Source organism: Eriocheir sinensis, chromosome 8 (genome assembly GCF_024679095.1).
Source record: "Eriocheir sinensis breed Jianghai 21 chromosome 8, ASM2467909v1, whole genome shotgun sequence".
In the NCBI taxonomy this organism is placed as follows: Eukaryota; Metazoa; Arthropoda; class Malacostraca; order Decapoda; family Varunidae; genus Eriocheir; species Eriocheir sinensis.
Window position 1 is genome coordinate 22,251,000 of NC_066516.1, and position 19,751 is coordinate 22,270,750.

At 40.5% G+C, this 19,751-nt stretch overlaps 2 protein-coding genes across 3 annotated transcripts in view; both read right to left on the minus strand.

Moving 5' to 3' along the window:
• Positions 1-2,201: 2,201 nt before the first annotated feature.
• On the minus strand, positions 2,202-9,313 carry LOC126995696 (glycosyltransferase 25 family member-like). The gene is made up of 4 exons (XM_050855504.1): positions 7,980-9,313; positions 6,672-6,815; positions 6,170-6,331; positions 2,202-3,777 (listed from the first exon to the last, which is right to left on the minus strand). The coding sequence occupies exons 1-4, from the start codon at positions 9,231-9,233 to the stop codon at positions 3,547-3,549; spliced, it is 1,791 nt and encodes a 596-aa protein (XP_050711461.1). The 5' UTR covers positions 9,234-9,313; the 3' UTR covers positions 2,202-3,546.
• Positions 9,314-12,425: 3,112 nt separating this feature from the next.
• LOC126995697 (uncharacterized) overlaps positions 12,426-19,751 on the minus strand; it is a 35,311-nt gene continuing 27,985 nt past the window's right edge. For both annotated transcript variants that reach the window (XM_050855506.1, XM_050855505.1), the window contains exons 6-12: positions 19,501-19,714; positions 18,044-18,134; positions 17,579-17,746; positions 16,747-16,902; positions 16,194-16,291; positions 15,849-15,961; positions 12,426-15,598 (exon numbers count right to left, since the gene is read on the minus strand). In XM_050855506.1, the coding sequence (XP_050711463.1) occupies positions 15,098-15,598; positions 15,849-15,961; positions 16,194-16,291; positions 16,747-16,902; positions 17,579-17,746; positions 18,044-18,134; positions 19,501-19,714 (1,341 nt within the window). In that variant the 3' untranslated portion in view covers positions 12,426-15,097. The remainder of the gene's footprint in view (positions 15,599-15,848; positions 15,962-16,193; positions 16,292-16,746; positions 16,903-17,578; positions 17,747-18,043; positions 18,135-19,500; positions 19,715-19,751) is intronic.

The window sequence follows — 19,751 nt, forward strand, 5'->3', positions numbered from 1 at the left end:
TCCAAGACCCGTTTCAGAGGCGCTGCCCAAGCTCCACACCCTTTGTTTATATGTAGCAGCTGATGTGGTGCTTGTAGTTACGTTCACTACCTGTTTCATATTTTCATTAACCATTTTATTTAGAAAGAGGCATTAGCAAGTAGTTAGTACTCTATGCTTGGATTAGAACTTGCTCCTGTATGCAAATATGGTGAGCACTTTCATTCACGGGGGGAGTAAGGGGGTCCCATAGGTTTGCAATTCAATTAAATCTTTAAGGCCCCAGACCCAACTGTGCCGACTTAATGAGGTTTAATTGCAACTAAATAGTATATGTGTGGAGATGTATTCCACAGTCTTTACCTGTTCCAGCTTAGCATTTTTCATGACAATAATTCTGATTGGACTTGTAAGATAAAAAGAAGACAATATATGAAATTAACTTTCACACAACATGGGAAATTGCTTAAAATATGCAAACATCAATCTTAAAGTAAAATAAAGTACATGAACACAGCTAGATGTACTATAACACAGAGGAATATGTATAAATAGTACTATTCTGCAAAGAATGCAGCACCATTGAACTATGAAATATGGCACATGCAATGATATAATTAATTTACACTGAAATATAATATTACAAGGAACAACTAGACTTAGTGATTTTAACAAGAGGAAGCCCTGAATAATCTGCAGCATTTAAAGTGTCCATGCCCTTCCTTCCTGGTTAGAAACTTTATGGTGATTAAGAAATGCTTTCATCCCTTACATATACCTTAAACATTTGATATGTCTGATTCAGACAAAAATTCTTGCAATAGGCACTTGATTTCTGTGTACTACAATATTATATGTATTTTTCCCCTGCAGGACTGGCTCGATAAATTTAGGTAAATTATATTTAAGTATCCTCCATCCAGCATCTGCTTTCTTAAATGTGGCTCAGGGATTTTTAACTCTGGTATGCTACTCAAACAAATTCCTTGACATTGTAGCACATATATGTAAGACAATCCATTGTATCCAATTTATCTGAGAGTAATGACTATCATTTTCTTATTTCCTGATATACATACAGAAGCCCCCCGCCGTTCACGGGTATTTAGTTCCACGAGATTCCCGTGATCCGTGAATCCGCGATCAACGGGACTATAATCAAATAAGGAAAATAGGGTTTCGTTCTACCATCTCGATCGAATAATAAAAAAATGGATTTCTAAGGCATTTCTAAGCACTGTTATATAGTTTTACACGTCTGAAGACGTTGAGGAACGCTTGAAGGCTACGATAAACTAAAAAAGGCTGTATAAACTCCACTGTAGAGCACTGCCGCCTTCACTCGCACGTGGTAAACAAACTGTCTTCTCTTCTTCTTCTTGTAACCTGTTCCACTTTGTATCGCTTTTAGGTTGTTCATTCTTCTATCATTTCCTGTCTGAAGATGTGGAGGAATGCTTGGAGGCTATAATAAACTGATAAAGGCTGTATAAACTCCACTGTAGAGCACTGCTGCCTTCATGCGCATATGGTAAACAAACTCTTCTCTTCTTCTTCTTCGTGTAACCTGTTCTACTTTGTATCACTTTTAGGTTGTTCACTTCTTTCTTCTATCACTTCCTGTTTGGTAAGTTTCAACAATTATTCTGTCTGTTTTTTTCTTACCCTGATAGACTATATAATCTTTTCTTTCAGCTGACTTCTCTCTTCCAGCTTCGAAGGTAAACACTAAATGTGCAACGTTTGAGCTGGGCACTACAGACCATGTATACGCGAGTTTTTATCCGCGTTCGGCAGGGGGTGTCGTAATTACCCTACCCGCGTATAAGCGAATCCGTGAACGGTGAGGCCGTGAACGGCAGGGGGCGTCTGTATACTGAAACCTACAGATATTAGCGTGAGGTTTTGGAAGAATATTTGGTAAACTGTCACTTCTTTTTAAAATCAAGAATTACCTGGTACCATGGGTGCTGGATTTAAGAGGTTCAACTGTAGCAGTAACTAAAATATAAAAATATATATATATATATATATATATATATATATATATATATATATATATATATATATATATATATATATATATATATATATATATATATATATATATATATATATATATATATATATATATATATATATATATATATATATATATATATATATATATATATATATATATATATATATATATATATATATATATATACACACACATACATACATACATACATACATACATTTCAATGTTCCTATTTTTTTCTGAAATAATAGAGAAGTTCAAACTTAATAGGCTACCATAAAATGGGATATTTGAAACTAGAATCTTAAGCTTGGGGAGTTTTCCCTTGCAGTATGTTGTGCAGAAAAGTCCTCCATCAAGAATATAAAAATAGGACATCTCAAATATCGTAAGAACTTTGTGACTCCATCTTAATTCAAGGCCCAAGGAAACTTATATGCTTTGCTTCTTAACACCAAACAGTCTAAAAACTTTTACAGATTTTTTTTTTTTCAGAGCAAACTTTGCAGCTACATTGATGTATCTATACCATCACTTGGGAGATTTCTTATTTGGTTCAATCATTGTCCAGTGACGATAAAAATAATTTACTAGAATCTTCCTGGAAATGTGATAAGCACCCACAGCAAAAAAAGTTTGCTCTTCAAACAAGAAAATAAAATACTGTACACACAAAAACTTATCATACAACAAATCACAATGACAATATAAACCCTTTCCAGACATCCAGTTTGATAAATATTACATGAGATAAGTAAATGTATAAACTAAAGCTTGTGAATGAAAAATATGAATATTGCTTCAGATACATAAAGCTAAAGCTAAAGCTCATTTGTCAGGATGAATAGACAAACTAAATGCATGCAAGTCATTTTTGTCATGTTATAGATAAAAAAAAATAGTCCTTAATAAATTAACATAAAAAGACATACCTTACTACACTCTGTTCTTCCTCATTGCGTGTAATAGTCCTGCATCTCTGTAAGATAATGCTGGGCCAATTTGTGGACAAATTTTGTGTTCACATATTCAGTTGATTACAAATACAGTATCTAAGAACTGGAGAAGGATACCTTACCTTGTTGAGTGAAGACCTACGACAACTCATTACTGTGGGGGGAATGAAGTGCCCCATCCATCAAAAAAGTTACTAATCCCTGAGACATTGGGACTACCTACACGTCTGTTTATATCACATGCTTTGAGAGATAACAAGGGATGCAGGCAGCTACTGTTACAAGATGATGATGAATTTACTGTTTTTTCTCCAGTACTTTGAACATGGTTACATGACCTCTTTTTAACTCCATACCTTGCCTCAGGAAAACAAAAACATCATCATATGTTCACATCTTATAAAATAAATTGATGGATTAGTCTCCCCTTTTGACTATATGCCTTGAAGGCAAGTCTATATCACTAATGAGAATGAGTTAAGTGCAGCTGATGCATACAAAATCTACAAGGAGGAATTTAAGTGTAAAGCTGGATACTTTCAGTAGCCGTCACAAGTATGATTTTAGTATGTACACAGAAATTATCATCTAAAGTTCGTCTTTTGCTAGCCCATTAAAACCTATCTCCAACTCCAAACCTTTCCCTCCCAAGCTATGAGACATTGTAGGGGGAGCTACGGCATCCTCCTCTATGATGGGCGACTCTTCAGTGTCACTAATGTAGCCATCCTCGCCTACGTAGTGCGTCGGGAACACGTAGAGTGGGGCCACTGAATAGGCATTCAGGTTCCGTACTGGATACTTTTCCATCCAATCAGTCTGATTAGAAAAGAATTATTGAATCACTTATAAAATTTATTAATACCAAAGGTTGTGTTAGAAAAGATAAATTACAGTAAAAGTCCAACAATCCAAACACTGATAATCCAGAAATCTCAATAGTCCAAAAATTTTAAGGTTGACAAAAACTACAAAAAAATAAACTCAAGTGCCAAATGCACTGAGCAGCACCAGCCAACAAGGATGAAAAACAGAAGAATCAGGCTATTTAAATTTAGTCCAGGTGTTGACAGATGAATATCTGCTTGATTTTGGGGCTGTATAGTGCCCGACATCACTGGAAAGATGGCTCCCATTGCTTCTACAGATGATAGTCTTAAGTCGATGCTTAAGGGCGATAAGTGAAAGTGACATGTACAGTAAGTTTAGGGAATTTTGCTCACTACAGTAATATTAGATTAAATTAGTACAAATGAGTGAAAAATAAATAGATTAAGTGAAAACACAGTACTCAGGCAGCCTGAACATCACAGAAGTCAGTTATTGTCCTCAGTGTTCTTCTACAGTATCTGAGGGCTGTTGATCATGTAGCAATAACATAAAAACCAGAGGTGGGCACGGTACTGAAAAATTAGTAGTGTGGTTGCGGTAGTGCGGTACTTTTTCTGGAGTAGTGCGGTTGCGGTAGTGCAGTCCCATTTTTTTCTTTCCCAGTGCGGTACGCGGTTTGCGGTACTGCAGTAGCAGTAGTCAAAATAAAAAATACTTCAGTGCCTATCCTGGGTATCCAAACAAAGGAAACATGCTTAAAATAGTACAATGAAAAATCGTCCGGCACCACGGACATGTCCAGTGTCACGGCCCAGAAGTTACACCAGGCCAGAAGTTACAAACGAGGATCTGCGCATGCACGGGCGAAGTAAACAAACGCAAGGAACTTTCAGACTAGATAATTTATAGCTTAAATAGATTCACACGATGGCATATGAGTGTTGTATGAGTTGAAAATAAATGCTTACCATCAACTTTGTATTGGTTGTCCCTCGTTGCTTTAATTACTGCTCTTTTATCACCTGCAGAGCAGCCAGGGAGACGGTAGTCATTAATAAGAATTTACTTCACCATATCCATGTATTTTATGAAGTGGTGAAATTTTCCTTCATGCTCCATCTCGTATTATTTCAGTTTTATCTTTTGCGAAGAACTTCTGGTCCTCCAAGTATATAGTCTCCTTGGCCAAGGCTAGCCCGTGTTTGTTTACCTAACCCCGGAGTTGCCTGCGCATACACAGATCCTCGTTTGTAACTTCTGGCCCGGTGTAACTTCTGGTCCGTGACACCGGGGTTGAAATGGCCGGCAACACGTGGGTTAAAGAAGACTCGCAGTGTAGTAGTTTAGTCTGTCTATTTAGTATTTAATTTTGAACAATAACTGAAAAGTCAGAATGATTGAATCACTGATTCTGATGACTGATACCGATTGACTGATTGAGTCTGATTTCCTGTAAAAAAAAAAAAAAAAAAAAAAAAAAAAAAAAAAAAAAAAAAAAACTGTGAGCATGCCCGCACTGCAAATGTCGTCTTCAGTAGTTTTCAAAGTACCACAGGATTTTTTAGTGCGGTCTGCGTTATTGCGGTATTTGCAGAAACTTTGCGGTAGTGCGGTACTTTTTTGTGATGCGGTACTACTGCACTACCACACTAAGTACCGCACTTGCCCACCTCTGATAAATACAAACAACAAAATAGCAAAACACTTAAAATCCAGCGGATGGCCCTAAAATTCAATAGTGACAAAACATTGCCAATGTTAGAAATATAAAGACTTCATATCACAAAGCACATTCATGAGTCCCAGTAATCCTCCTTGACACACATGAGGTTGCTCAAACTTCATACAGAAAGCATTTGTTATGGAGGAATCAAGGACAACAAAGGAGCATGGATTCCAGAAACTATAAAAGAATGGCAGACTATATATAGAGCTCAAACAGCAATGGAGGTCAAAGGAGACTTCAGAGGCTACAGATAAACAGTAAGCTTAAGTGAGGAAGGGAATGCAAAAACACAGCAAGGGAGATTCCAGAGGTTACAGATAAAGTGAGCTTATGTAGGAAAGGGAGTGCAAAAACACAGTGAGGGTTACAGACAAACAGCGAGTTTCAGTGAGGAAGGAAATGCAAACACAAAGAGCAAAGGAGACTAAAGAGAACTGAAAGGCAGAGAGCTTGTATCAAGATCAGAATGTCTAAGAAAATGGAAGCAGAAAGAAATGTTGTGGTGGATATTCACTGTTCTCTCTCTTTCATACCTTCACACAATAGTTTTGCCTCAAATCTATTTTTATGATGCTATCCCCTATATTACTTAATAGTCTTTACCTATCAACTCCATTTCAGTATTCATTTTAGCAAGAGGAAAACCCAACCTACCTCTGGGTGCTTGTTGAACATAATGGGGATGTATTCATCAACTGGCACCAACTGGTTGAGTGGGTGGGCAGCAAGGAGCTTCTTAGCCCCCTGCAGTGTAATGGCATAACACAGGGTCCAATAAGAATAGTCCACATACACCAGTGTCTCGGAGTCCTCAACCTGATGAAAGAACAGAAATTAATATGCAGCAATAATTTTTCAATGACATTTTATCCAAAAGATTCTTTCTTACTCTAGAAGATAGCAGCTGCAAAATGTCACATAATACATATCTATGTGGTGCCAGGAGTGTGGGCTTTATTTGTGACACAATGGATGGAAGTGTTATTTGGACAATGAGATGGGTAAGAAGGAAATGGAAAGGGGTTGCATTTCATTTGTCCTAAAACTTGTTGAGAGGTACAGATAACTAGCATTTGAAAGGCCCAACATATACATCAATGAACAAATAGCACCAAACAGAACAGAGTGGAGGAGTTCATACAGAACCATGACTTACCCAAGGCTCATCTGCACTTTTCATTTTCTTACGACCAAGATAAATCAAGTCCCAATCCAATAATCTGTCAGCTTCCTCTGTCATCACCTCCACCTTTTCTTTGAAGTATGGCTCAAACCGAATGTCATCCTCAAACAGCAATACCTAGAAAAAATGAGTGTGGTTCATTAGGCAGATCACCAAATATCTTCAAACCTGCCACACACCATAGTAACCTGAGACACACACATATATATATATATATATATATATATATATATATATATATATATATATATATATATATATATAACTATATATATATATATATATATATATATATATATATATATATATATATATATATATATATATATATATATATATATATATATATATATATATATATATATATATATATATATATATATATATATATATATATATATATATATATATATATATATATATATATTTATATATATATATATATATACTATATATATATATATATATATATATATATATATATATATATATATATATATATATATATATATATAATAAAATTGAATAAATAAAAAAAAGCATATCAAATTTTAATCACTTCCTGAGAAGGGATAAAATACAATGGAACCTTTCCTCATTCCATGGCATCACAAAAATTAGCAGAGATGATGGCAGTTACATATTAAGAAGACATAGAAAAAAACAAAGGAAGAGGAATGGGAAAACATAATTAGACTCATAAAAAAGGTGCTTTTTAAAGTGTATTTTACAGATGGGTAATATATTTATCAGGAAAAACTAGCTTCTGTATTTGTGTACCCCATCACTTTAACAAAGGGACATTCTCTTTCCCTTTGAAGGTGCCAATTCAATAATTCAGGTTGACATATGGAGCCATCATGGAATGGAAACAGTACCTGTGAGAAAATGGAAGAACATAAATTGGATGTATCAGTGAAGCAGATGATGCAATGGATGTGTGAGGTGACCAGCAAGGACACCATAAGAAATGTGTACATCAGGGGAACACTGAAAGTTGTTGATGCATAAAAAAATGCACTAGAAGTTGACTGAGATGGTATGGACAAGTATCAAGAGGAGGAGGAGGAGGAGGGGAGGCAAGTAATGAGGCTGGAAGGATGATGACTGTAGAAAAGAATAAATAGTACACAAAACACCTCAGGAACAGTTATAATACACACCTGGCATCATAGGGAAGAATATAAAAGTGGAGTAAATAAATGTGACAAGTTTGACAAAAAAAAACCTCTGTAATAAATAAGTAACTGTCTCTAAAAACCTAAAATAATTAATTCATACCTTTTTGTAACCATTATTCACTATGTCGACCCAGAGGAAATAATGGCTCAGGAAACATCCAATTTCTCCGAAGGTCATGTCTCGCTTGGACCAGGGATCCTTGTAGCCTGCCATTTGTTTCACACCCAGCTCCTTCAGGTAGCTGTCATTCAGCTTCTTCCCATCCACTGCTTCAAACAGCTTCACCTTGAGTCCTAGTTCTTCAAAAGAGTGGAACATTCGATCTCTTCGTTCTACTCTCCTTGCCAAGTTGATAAGATAGATTTGGTCAAAGCCGATGTTGTCAATCTTGGGCAGAGGAGGAACAAACTTAGTGAGTGAGCTGGATACAGGCAATGGAGGATGCTCTACCAATACTTCTAACTTTATACTTATGAGCTGCTTCACGTCAATGTTCAAGCCTTGACCATCTTCTAGAGGGGGAGGTATGAACCCGTAAACCTCTGTATTACACACATGCATGGGGAGTCCTGCATTTCTGGCTGATATGGCAAAGACAATAATGTCATCATGCGGGCCTTTGTAGCCGGGGAGATTCTTAGGGATGTAGGTAAGGTTATCTGAGGCCACCCTTGTCAAGTCTACCAGGACACAGGAGTGCACCATCGAGACATCAAAGCAACCCTTCTGCTTGCGGTCAAGTATGGGTATATAGTCATCAGAGCGGGTGTACCAGTAGTCCTCCGTCATCCCCCCCCAGTAATTACTGTATGTGGCTAGGGAGTTCAGCATCGGGGCCACTATCGCCTTCTCCTCATTCACCATATTCAGTAGGACATCTTTGTTGGTTAAGAACACGTCCACGTCTAAAAACCACACAACGTCCGCCCAAGAGTCCCTGGCCTTGTTGAGCAGGTCCTCCTTGAGCCCCATAACGTGGCTGAACCTTTCGTCACTCCACTCCGTCCCCTCCACGTCCCCGGGGTAGGAGGTGGGCGATGCTTTGTCCAGCTTAATGTCCGTGTAATGGTACTTGTGCTTGTTGTGGGCCAGCCACTCCTCCAGTATGGGGATGGTTCGGTCAGAGTTGTGGTCCGAGCGGATGTAGAGGGCCATTCTCTTCTTGGGATAGTTGACCTGCTCGAAGAGAGTCAAGAAGTAGGGGAGGGTATGTTCCTTGTTTCGGGCTAAAAGCACCACGGCCACGGTCGGTTCTTTGAGTTCATCTTGGTTTTCAGCTGCTTCGACACAAAACTCACAATAGGTTATAATTAGAAGGTAAATCAGGTACGGTAATGATGGATACTTCCCCATTTTCAAGGCAGAAGGGCGGCGCGGCTGTCCGCGTAAGCGTTTGACATCCTCCTGTAAACACTGACACAGGGTACGCTCAGAGTTGCCAATTAGACACTTGACAGTTGACACCGATTTTTGTAAAAGTATCAATTATATATATAAAAAAACGAACCTGAAAACGTAACAGGCGAAAACCAAATGTACCGTACAAAATCCTTTCACTCACTTTTGTGGTTTGATTTATCCTTTACTGGTAAAGTTCAGTATACTTTCTGATGAGTGTTTTCCATTCAAAACCATTCGTTCGTTTCATATTCAAAGAAACCTTGATATTTCTCACCTCTATATATTTTCTTTGATATAACTGCTTACCAAAAAGCACACCGATTGACCTCAAGATTGCCAAAAGTACTATACAGGCTGGCTCATTATTAATCCCAAAGCGGCAACTCTGCCACGGCTGCCTCGGCGACAACAGTGCCACCTCCTCAGGCACTGACTCCGCCTTAGGCCCAAACTACAGCCTACTATACTCTGTCCTGGGTTGGCAATATTAAGAAATTGATTACATGCTGTTAAACATATTTATGCATATATTATTGTACAAAACACAATTGTGTACTAAAAACTCATGCCCAGCAGTACAGTGAGATCATTCCCCTTTATTTCAAACAACAGGGGAGGAATTTAAAGGGGGGAGGGGTGAACCGAAGAATGGGAGACTTAATTCCCTAAAAAGAATATATGAAGCGACGAACACACGCAGATATAATAACACCCAAGTGAAGTCATGAGATAAACATATAGGCACTATAGCTATAGTCTACTCGATTCGGTGGTCAGCGAAAAGCAAGCAGTTGTTGCCAGGGTGAACTTCTGCCAAGGGCGAGGACATCTGCAGAAGTGATTCTCCTCTCCTCAGGGAAGTGTGTCCTATAGACTCCGCACATAGCGCTGCGAAGGACAGGGCTGAGGTTTTTGAGGTGCAAAGCAATTTATTGGACACACGCCCGTGACTGCATGCTGTTCCCGAGACCCAAATCATTTGAAGAAACCTAATTTGTAATTATATAAATATAGCCATTTGTAACAAATTTGTGTATCATCTACACACACACACACACACACACACACATCGGTGGCCTACTGTATGAAAACGCCCGACTTCCACCTGTCAGGAATTGCTCAGGCCGAAAAGGGTTTTCTGCTGATAAGGAAGGTTATTGTCCCCCCTTGAGTAGGGATGGGCAAGTACCGTTAATTTGAGTACCGGTAGTACTGGTACCGAAAACTCAAGTACCGTTAGTACCGGTACCGGTACCCGAAGGATTTTTTTTTTCTTAATGACTTCTGATGAAATTCCCAAATAAATTTCCTGTAAAGAAAACTATCTCTCTCTCCTTCAACTTAATATCAACTAGAGTAGAAATGGAACGTTTAGGAGCCTTCTGATTTATGTAAAATCACTTAGGTTTAAGGACAGACCACCTATAGTCTGGACCATGGTCTGATTTATGTAAAATCACTTAGGTTTCAGACTCTCTCTGGACCATGGGGTCTGTCTCTGATTTTCTATCTGTATCTCTCTCTCTCTCTCTCTGAATGAAGTGAATATTTATTTTTTCGATAAAAAAAATAGCATGTATAGTTATTATGGATGTACTCGATCATAGTCTAATAACAACAACAATATTTATTAGCAACCTAAAAAAGAAAAAGAATCGGACATGAAGAATTATCCAGTAACTCTAATAAATAAATCAAATAATAAAGTAATGGAAACGGGAGCTGTGATGGAAACGGAAAGCAGGACAAAATGGTGGGAACTTGGGGAGACGGTCAGCGGGGCAGTGACTCAGCGTCTACACACAGGGCCCATACCACATGGAGGCGGGCGAGTGCCGAGCGTCACTAAGATCCAAACGGTACCGGTACTAGCGGCAATGCGCAGTGCCGAGTGATCATGACGCTTCCCGGCACCCAAGTGGTCATGAGGCTTCGCGGTACCAGGTACCGGTACCGGGTACCGCGAGGAATCGATTCTTCGTGGTACCAGGTACCGGTACCTGGTATCGGTACCTGGTACCGCGAAGCCTTATGATCACTTGGGTTCCGGGAAGCTTAATGATCACTCGGCACTGCGTATTGCCGCTAGTACCGGTACCGTTTGGATCTTAGTGACGCTCGGCGCTCGCCCGCCTCCATGTGGTATGGGCCCTGTGTATAGACGCTGAGTCACTGCCCCGCTGACCGTCTCCCCAAGTTCCCACCATTTTGTCCTGCTTTCCGTTTCCATCACAGCTCCCGTTTCCATTACTTTATTATTTTATTTATTTATTGGAGTCATGGATAATTCTTCATGTCCGATTCTTTTTCTTTTTTAGGTTGCTAATAAATATTGTTATTGTTATTAGACTATGATCGAGTAGTCGAGTACCCATATCACCGAGATATCCACTCACTGAGTGGTGATCTCTCTCTCTCTCTCTCTCTGAATAAAGTGAATATTTATTTTTTCGATGAAAAAATAGCATGTATAGTTATTATGGATGTACTCGATCATAGTCTAATAACAATAACAATATTTATTAGCAACCTAAAAAAAAAATCGGATATGAAGAATTATCAATAAATCCAATAAATAAATCCGAGCAACTGGTACCGGTACCGAGCAATCTGGTACCGGTACCGTACCGTTTAGCTGGTACTGTTAGTACCGGTACTGGTACCGGTACCTGCCCACCCCTACCCTTGAGCAAAGACGATGGGGCTGGATGGGTGTGTGAGGTCCCTGCCACACTCAAAGATTATTTACTCTGTATGAAGCTCCAAGCTCGTGTTGCTATAACGAGTCCAGCATGTGGTTAGGAGAGAGAGAGAGAGAGAGAGAGAGAGAGAGAGAGAGAGAGAGAGAGAGAGAGAGAGAGAGAGAGAGAGAGAGAGAGAGAGAGAGAGAGAGAGACTCCACTTTGGGTTGGTATGACTATTGGGCAAGAAGTTGACCCAGAAGTGATAGAGTGCGGAAGTCGTGGAAAGGAATTTCGACACTTTCCGGAAGTAGAAGCATAGGAGGAGGAAGAAGAGAATGATTAGGAAGGATGAAGATTTGATTAAAGCTATTTATCATTTAGGGAGGAATGAGGCCTCCCTCGCAGAACCTTTTCATTGAACTGGGTAGGTGATGATGGCACAAACAAAGGAAGATCGACATTAAACCAGTGGACATAGGCTTTATTAATAAAGGATTATCAAACAAAACTTCGCGAGACATACAAAAGTGCCGTTATCATATCGCTGGCATAAATTATTCAGTCATTGGCCCTGCTGCCACACAACACCCTAACCACCGTCTAATGCACAACAGGAATAGTTTGTAACCAACACACACAACACAACAGCAACACATGCACATTTACTGCCTCTTCCGATGCATGTAGTCCCAGCGGCGAGACTCATGTCATCCAACAGCTGAGTAATATCACTTGCCGTTTACCTTGAGGTTTGATTTCATATTAAACCATAAGGTGAATGGGTTCCTAACCCATACTGTTAAATGGTAACTTATGTGTTCTCTTTCAGATTTCATTTATTCAAGAATATTAAAGGGTAACACTAAAATTAAAAGGGAAAAATATTTTACACAGCTTCATTTTTAAAAGGGCCAATGATCATCCATATTTACTTTATATAATTGTTGTAGTGACCACATGAATATTCATGAGGAGGGGAGACAAAGGATTTTGAGTCAGTGGGTGAATAGGTGTTTCACTTTCAGTTGGTGTTGGGAGGCTGGCGCGTACGTTATCGGAATTACGTCATTGCACAACCTCGGGATCGCTGATTTCGTTATTTTTTTCTAGTTTTGACACTAACGTATCAAATTTGCAGGGCAAGGCATTCCACAGCCACTGGTGAAAGGATATTAGCACTCAGCCTTCGTTCAATGAAATTTCACGTAAATAAATTATCCTTTACTGAAATTTTACATGTGCCATCTAACACCAACCTTGTGTTTGTACTTCCCTTTACTAATGTGGCTGTAGGACACGCAGGATGCACCGGACACACGGCGCACTATGCACGTACCGTGACACCATGCTGATTGCGGAACATTGTGAACTTGTGTGGCATCACTTCCATTGCTTCACCTGAATGACTGTCTCTTTAATAACAACGTGGCACCGGACACGATACACACCTAGCAACTACAAGTCATGCTCTATGTTTCACGACTTCCACACAGCTCGGGTTGGAGGTTCGCGCGACGCCATTTCGCAATTTTTTGAACGTAAAATAACTATTTATAAATTCATAATGTGTTGCCAAAATGATTATAGAGTACTTACAGGGAGATGTTACTGGTCATAATTTACCATAAGGATTCATATTTTACGACGATTCTAATTGAACCCAATAAAAAATCACAGCTTTACATTCACATAGTGCTGTCACTTCCTCTGTCCATTATAACGTGATGACACGCTGAGTGGTTCAGAGAGAAGCAGCCCGAAAACAAGTGTTTCACACAGACCTCGCTTCGACTTTATTTTAAGGATCCATGCGATTGTTTTGATGGACAACCCTGTGACCGGCGACGGAACTTAAGCTCGCAACATTATAACCCATGTGAACCCTCCAAGGAGCTTCGTTTGGCATCACAGTAAGCTGCAGCAATAAAAGGCTCGACTTAGCCAACGTAAAGCACACGACTGAAGTTCACTATCGTTGTTATTTACTTAAGCAACACTGGTTGGGGTGTGTGGAGGCCACGTCTCATCTGTACGATACAATGGATACGGGCAAATCAAATCACGAAAATAATATATATATATATATATATATATATAGATATATATATATATATATATATATATATATATATATATATATATATATATATATATATATATATATATATATATATACACACACTATATATATGTCAAAAGAGTTACTATTAAGTGTTTCTTTTAACGTATACGGTCCGAGTTTTGGGGTCGTGTTTATCTTTATGTATCACAATTAATTTCAAATAATATTATATTCTTTTCATGATTACTTATATTCGTATTGCAATTTTGTTCTGAAGACTGTGTTCCTTCAGCTGCCCCGCTGCCCCGTGCCTCGGCCCCGCGGTGTTCACCTCCCTCAGCGCCCACCAACCATCAGGCGCACCTCTCTGCGCTACTTGTATATTTACCACACGAATAATTGTATAAACTTCATAACAGTTACTTCATTATTCACACTGCTTATACTTTGAAAGACAATGAATATTTCAGAGATGTGTTGAAACTGCTGAATTTTAGTTGCGACTCAGGAGACAATTACAAATGCTTCATCAACCAGTTTTAAGTTTTGTCGCAACGCTTTTCGTTATTAAATAAATCTGTACATATTTTCAATTCCAGTAAGCCGCAAACTGACTCTGATTTCGTTTACAAATTTTCTATATGTGCATTTTTGTAAGGATGAAGTATTATTCCAGTTAAGTAAATAAAGGTTATGAGTCGTATATTCCTTAACTCCTTGAATCCATGGTTACAAACAAAAGAAAATAAGTCAATCAACCTTGTGGCAGACGATGATGAGCGGCAGTCCTCAGCGGGGCACATGTTGCATTACTGTGTTTTCTGTTTCGATGTGTTTTCCAAAGTGTAGTGTCTGTATGCCCAGACTCGCTTCACGTTACATCTTCTTTAATACAATTATTCTGTTGAATATTTTCAGTTCAAATTTCTATTATATACACATTTACAAACGGCAGGTATCTTGCACCACTACTAACTTATATTGGCACATTTAGCTTTCTTCTTGTACCTCGGCAGCTTCAATAATCGATACATTTTATCATAATATCAACTTAATACTTTGGATTTGGGTCATGAGCCCACGGAAGAGATGGCCTTATCAGAATAAGTTCTTCCTGGCGTCACTGTTGTCCTGGGGCCCTGAGACCCGCCCCTGTCTTCGGTCACGTCTCTGGGTCTGTTCTTATCATAATCTGGTGTGGTTGTTGCGTGAAGAACATCTGGAAACACGGGTTTGGAGAGTCTTGTTTCAGAAGAGCTGCTCATAAATATTTTGGCCTGTTTGCAGTCCTCATCTTCTACCTCTGAAGACTCTGCTACGGAAGATATTGGCAGTGAGATGGTGCTTCCATTAGCATATTTTCTACAATCTAGAAGGGAACAGTGTCTCGTCATGGCCCCTGGCGGTTCCCTTGCAGGCTCACGTTGGGCGTGGAGGGTGTTGTTGGGCCCTTCCTCCAAGGACAGAGTAATGAGGGGCAGAGCCTTCACCTGCCGCTCAGCCGGACGTGTCTTCTTGGTCTTCCGTTTTTCTGGTCTTATTGGTCCCTTCTTGATCTGCCGCCCCACAACCTAGCCAAGGAAGAATCTTTTATTGGTATATAAAAATGAAAGACATTATTCCAAGCATTTAATTCGCCTTGAATAAAGATGTAATGCTACTTTCTGAATTTTCACCCATTTACAGGTTCCATTCTTACTGGGAATAGCAACCTAAATATTAGAGCAATTCAGTATATAAAAGAATATAAACATGAATGTAGTGATGTATAAATGGCCAAGCTAAATTCAAATGTGATGTGGGCTACAGGAGGAAGTTCACCTGCAGATTGACGCCCAGGTAAGGAGGGTTGGGGATGGACCGCTCGCTGTCACGGTAAGCCAACTCGAAGAGCCCCGTGTCGGCCGTCTTGTTGTTCTTGTAGTCCACCACCACTGTGTGCAGGGAAACTTTTTACACACACACTTTCTCCCTGACCTTCGTGTCTCGCACATGTTAGAGTAAAACTGTCATATCTATTTTGTTCTTCCTTATTTGAAGCCTATGTTTACAAACTTAAATCAAGCTCATGTTGCGTATTTTATCAAATTTTGTGATATATATTGAGAGAATGTTTGTTTTTGTTTGTTTGTTTGTGTGTGTGTGTGTGTGTGTCGCGCCTCCCACCTTTGATCACGTCCTGCAGGCACTGGGCACACATGCGGCGCGTCACGCTGGTCGTGGCGGCCATGCACGGCGACGAGTTGATCTCGATGAGCCACGGCCTGCCCATGGGGGAACCATGCGTGCTGTTAGTGGCGGCGCGCTGGGGGTTTCTTTTATCTTTATTATATTGTTTCTCCTATGATGAAGATATATCAAAGGGGAAAGAAAAAAACTCGCAACATGCTGCCCCCACGTACGAAAGAATAATGATGTAAAAAAGTATAAGAATTTTTTTCGTTTCAGAGAGGCCTTTATACTCTTCTGAAAATGTTGAAGTTGTATAGTAAAAGGGAATTACAGTAGAAGCAAGGCTGTTTAAGAGTTTACCAGTGAAAGTAATAAAATAGAGAAGATACTGGTTCACTCTTTCACTAGTCACTAGTGTGTTGAACAGCAAGGGGATGAACTTGAGCAGAAAGTATTGTGCACTGCAGTAGGGTAGTTATTTCCTCAATCTTAAACTGTTGCTTTTTAGTGATTGATTTTACTTCCCAAAATCTCGTAAGGGCTTCACCTGAGGTCCTCTGTGAGCATAAAGTCTGCGCCGAACAGTTCAAAGCCGTGCTTGAAGGAGTCCATCTCTACCTGCGCTGCGAGCATGGCAGCCACCAGGGCGTCCCGCATGCCGGGGTAGATCACCTCCTCCCACTTCCCCTCCTTCTTCACCCCTCTGCAGAACCAAGGGTGAGAGCTTGGGATTCATGCATGATTATAACCAATCTGCAGGGCATGTTAATATTTATTCTGAGACAGGGGGAGGCCCGTTAATGAAGGGACGGGACGCAGGAAATGAAAACATGACCCCGGATTGAGTTTGAATCTTATTTTATCTGCAAGAGAGTTTCCTATTTTACCTACTTACTTTAGAAACCAGAGACGATAAGTGTTAAAGAGTGATCAAAATGCTTGTCATAATACAGATATTTCAACCTTTAGTAATGTTGCAGAAGTCACATTGTTTCTTCTCAGCATTCTCCAATCCCTTGGCTTTTGCTTACTGTGTCAGTATATTAATCATAGTAAACTACATTTTCAATAACGGATTTTTGCATCGCACAGCCCGGGGCTATTACACTGGGCAAATTTTTCGTGGATCTTCAGTCAAACCACGATTTCCGCTGGCGTGGTTCTCATATTTCCGTGGTTTTCTGACGTGTCCACGATCTCCCAAAGCTACGGTAGATTTCCCCGAAGGACGACGGTATTACTCACCATCATCATCAGCAGCAATAACAAGAAACAATTGAGAACCACGCCAGCGGAAATCGTGGTTTGACTGAAGATCCACGGAAAATCTGCCCACTGTAATAGCCCCTTAAGTTGTCTTCCTCCTGGCCGGCACTCACCTCAGGTAGTCCTTGAACTGGTGCACGTCCCACATGTTTTCCTCGGGCAGCTCGCCGCTCCGCTCGCCGTTGAGATACTTGCACTGGATGGCGTTGTTGCTGAGGTGCACAGCCTCGTTATTGTTGGTCAGGTCGAACTGTTGTGAGCAGAACCTGAGGTAGCACTCCCTGCAAAGACGGGCACTTAAGGCTGCTGCTCGATCATGGTTGCCAAGGCTCTGGGTACCGTGGACGTGTTGTTTTGGATACTGACTTACTTATTTCCCTTTTGAGCAACGTAATAAATTTTCCTTCTTGAAATGGTTTGTCACTAGATTTTTTGGGCATTGACTTGTTCATAAATTATTTGGTTTATATAACAAAACGTGGATGGTGCTATTCAAGAAGACAGACTGAGTGGATGTCAAGTATAGCAGAATGGTGTGTGTGTGTGTGTGGGGGGGGGGGGGGGGGGGGCGAACTCACCTGTACACCCATACGTGGAGGGGGTTCCAGTCCGTCACGAGGAACCACTGTCGGATGTCAAACTTGGTGTTGTGGATGAGCAGCGGCCGCTCTGAGGGAGGGGGAGGGAGGAGAGTTCTTTCGGTTACGATTCTTTAAAGGCAAGGATATATATTGGAATGCTACCTATCATCAAGTGTATTTAAAAGATAAATAAGATCTGTGCAAAGTAGCTCATGAGAAGAGCGTGGGAATAACCTGGCAGATAAATGTGACTCAGACTTTGTGAGTTACGGCTCTCCTGCCCCAGAAGACGACGCCTCTCCCTGCCCTTCCCAGTGATCAGACACGTCACATCAAGTGCTATAAATAGATACCCGCCCGCGCCACTAACGGGCCGCACACAACAAACAAACAAACAAATAATCCTGAACTCTCACAATATCTGTCATCCCAGCACCAGAAATTAGTCCAGCCTTGAGAATACACAACAAATGTTATCATAAAGCCAAAGACGTCCTCTCACAGATATTTGACAGTCTACGGGGTGGTCGGCCCCGAGGCCTTGGTCGGCCCCAGGCACCAGGGTAACACATGAAACATTGGTGTTTACGAAACGTGCACGAGTGCAATTAAAAAAATCGTCACAAAAAATATTTACAAAAAACACACTAGCACCCTTTTAAACCTACCTATGAAAAAAGAAGAGGTTCCCGAAGCGCACACACATACATCAACAGACGCTACACAGTTCATAGTCAACGGTGCACGAGGAGAAAGTTGCAGCCAGATGCATGACCAGTGCCTGTTCTAGCCTTTCTGAGGCCCTAAGCTGGGGCTCTTTTGCAGGGCCTTCATATTTTTTTTCTATGTATTCACTCCACAAATTATATCACTGTCCTCAGCAATGTAAAGCAAATAGCTTGCACTACTTAATCTCTTATTCTCTTTATGAAAATAAAATAATGATAACTTGTGTGAAACCATCTCGACATGCCCGATTTTCTTTTTTTATATACACATCCTAAGCCCCCCCCCCAGTGATCAGAGGCCCCACCATTGAGCGTAGTGAGTGTATAGGAAGAGCAGGCACTATGCATGACACGGCTGTTTATGATTTATTTAATCCACAGAACTGTTGTCTCCTCTCCCTCCTTGCACCAGGGTCTTCAGAGTACCTAATACTGGCTCGCGCCCTGGTACTGGGTCACGGGCGAGAGGCTGCTCCCTAGGTCACTAATTCATGAATATGTAACTTAAACACTAGACAGTGGGGGACAAACACTTCTTAGTACTGACAAGAGGCATCAAACTGGGTCGTGGGGGCAATGGTTAAAATAAAACCAAGTCGCTGTAATATAAGAGTGAGGAACATTGCTTTCTATTACTTAGCATTCGTCCCTGAGTCCTGTCTGAAGCCACCACAATCCTGCAGCCTGGGAAGGGTTTCAGGGTCACAAAGAGCGCTGCCGGCTTACCCATGTACTTCTGGACGACGTACTTGGTCTCGTAGATGAGGGGGGACTGCACCAGCGCCAGGATCTCCTCCAGGTGGTTCATCATGAAAATTCCCCGTCCTCTAGACTGTGCCCCGGGCTTCACGATCCACAGGTTCCTCACGCCGTCCATGGCAAGCTGAGGCCAGAAGGGCAACACCCGCTCCAGGGCAGACTCGCAGTCCCGCACCAGGGCCTGAGGGAGGGTCTGATTAAGGGTTTGACAGACGGTC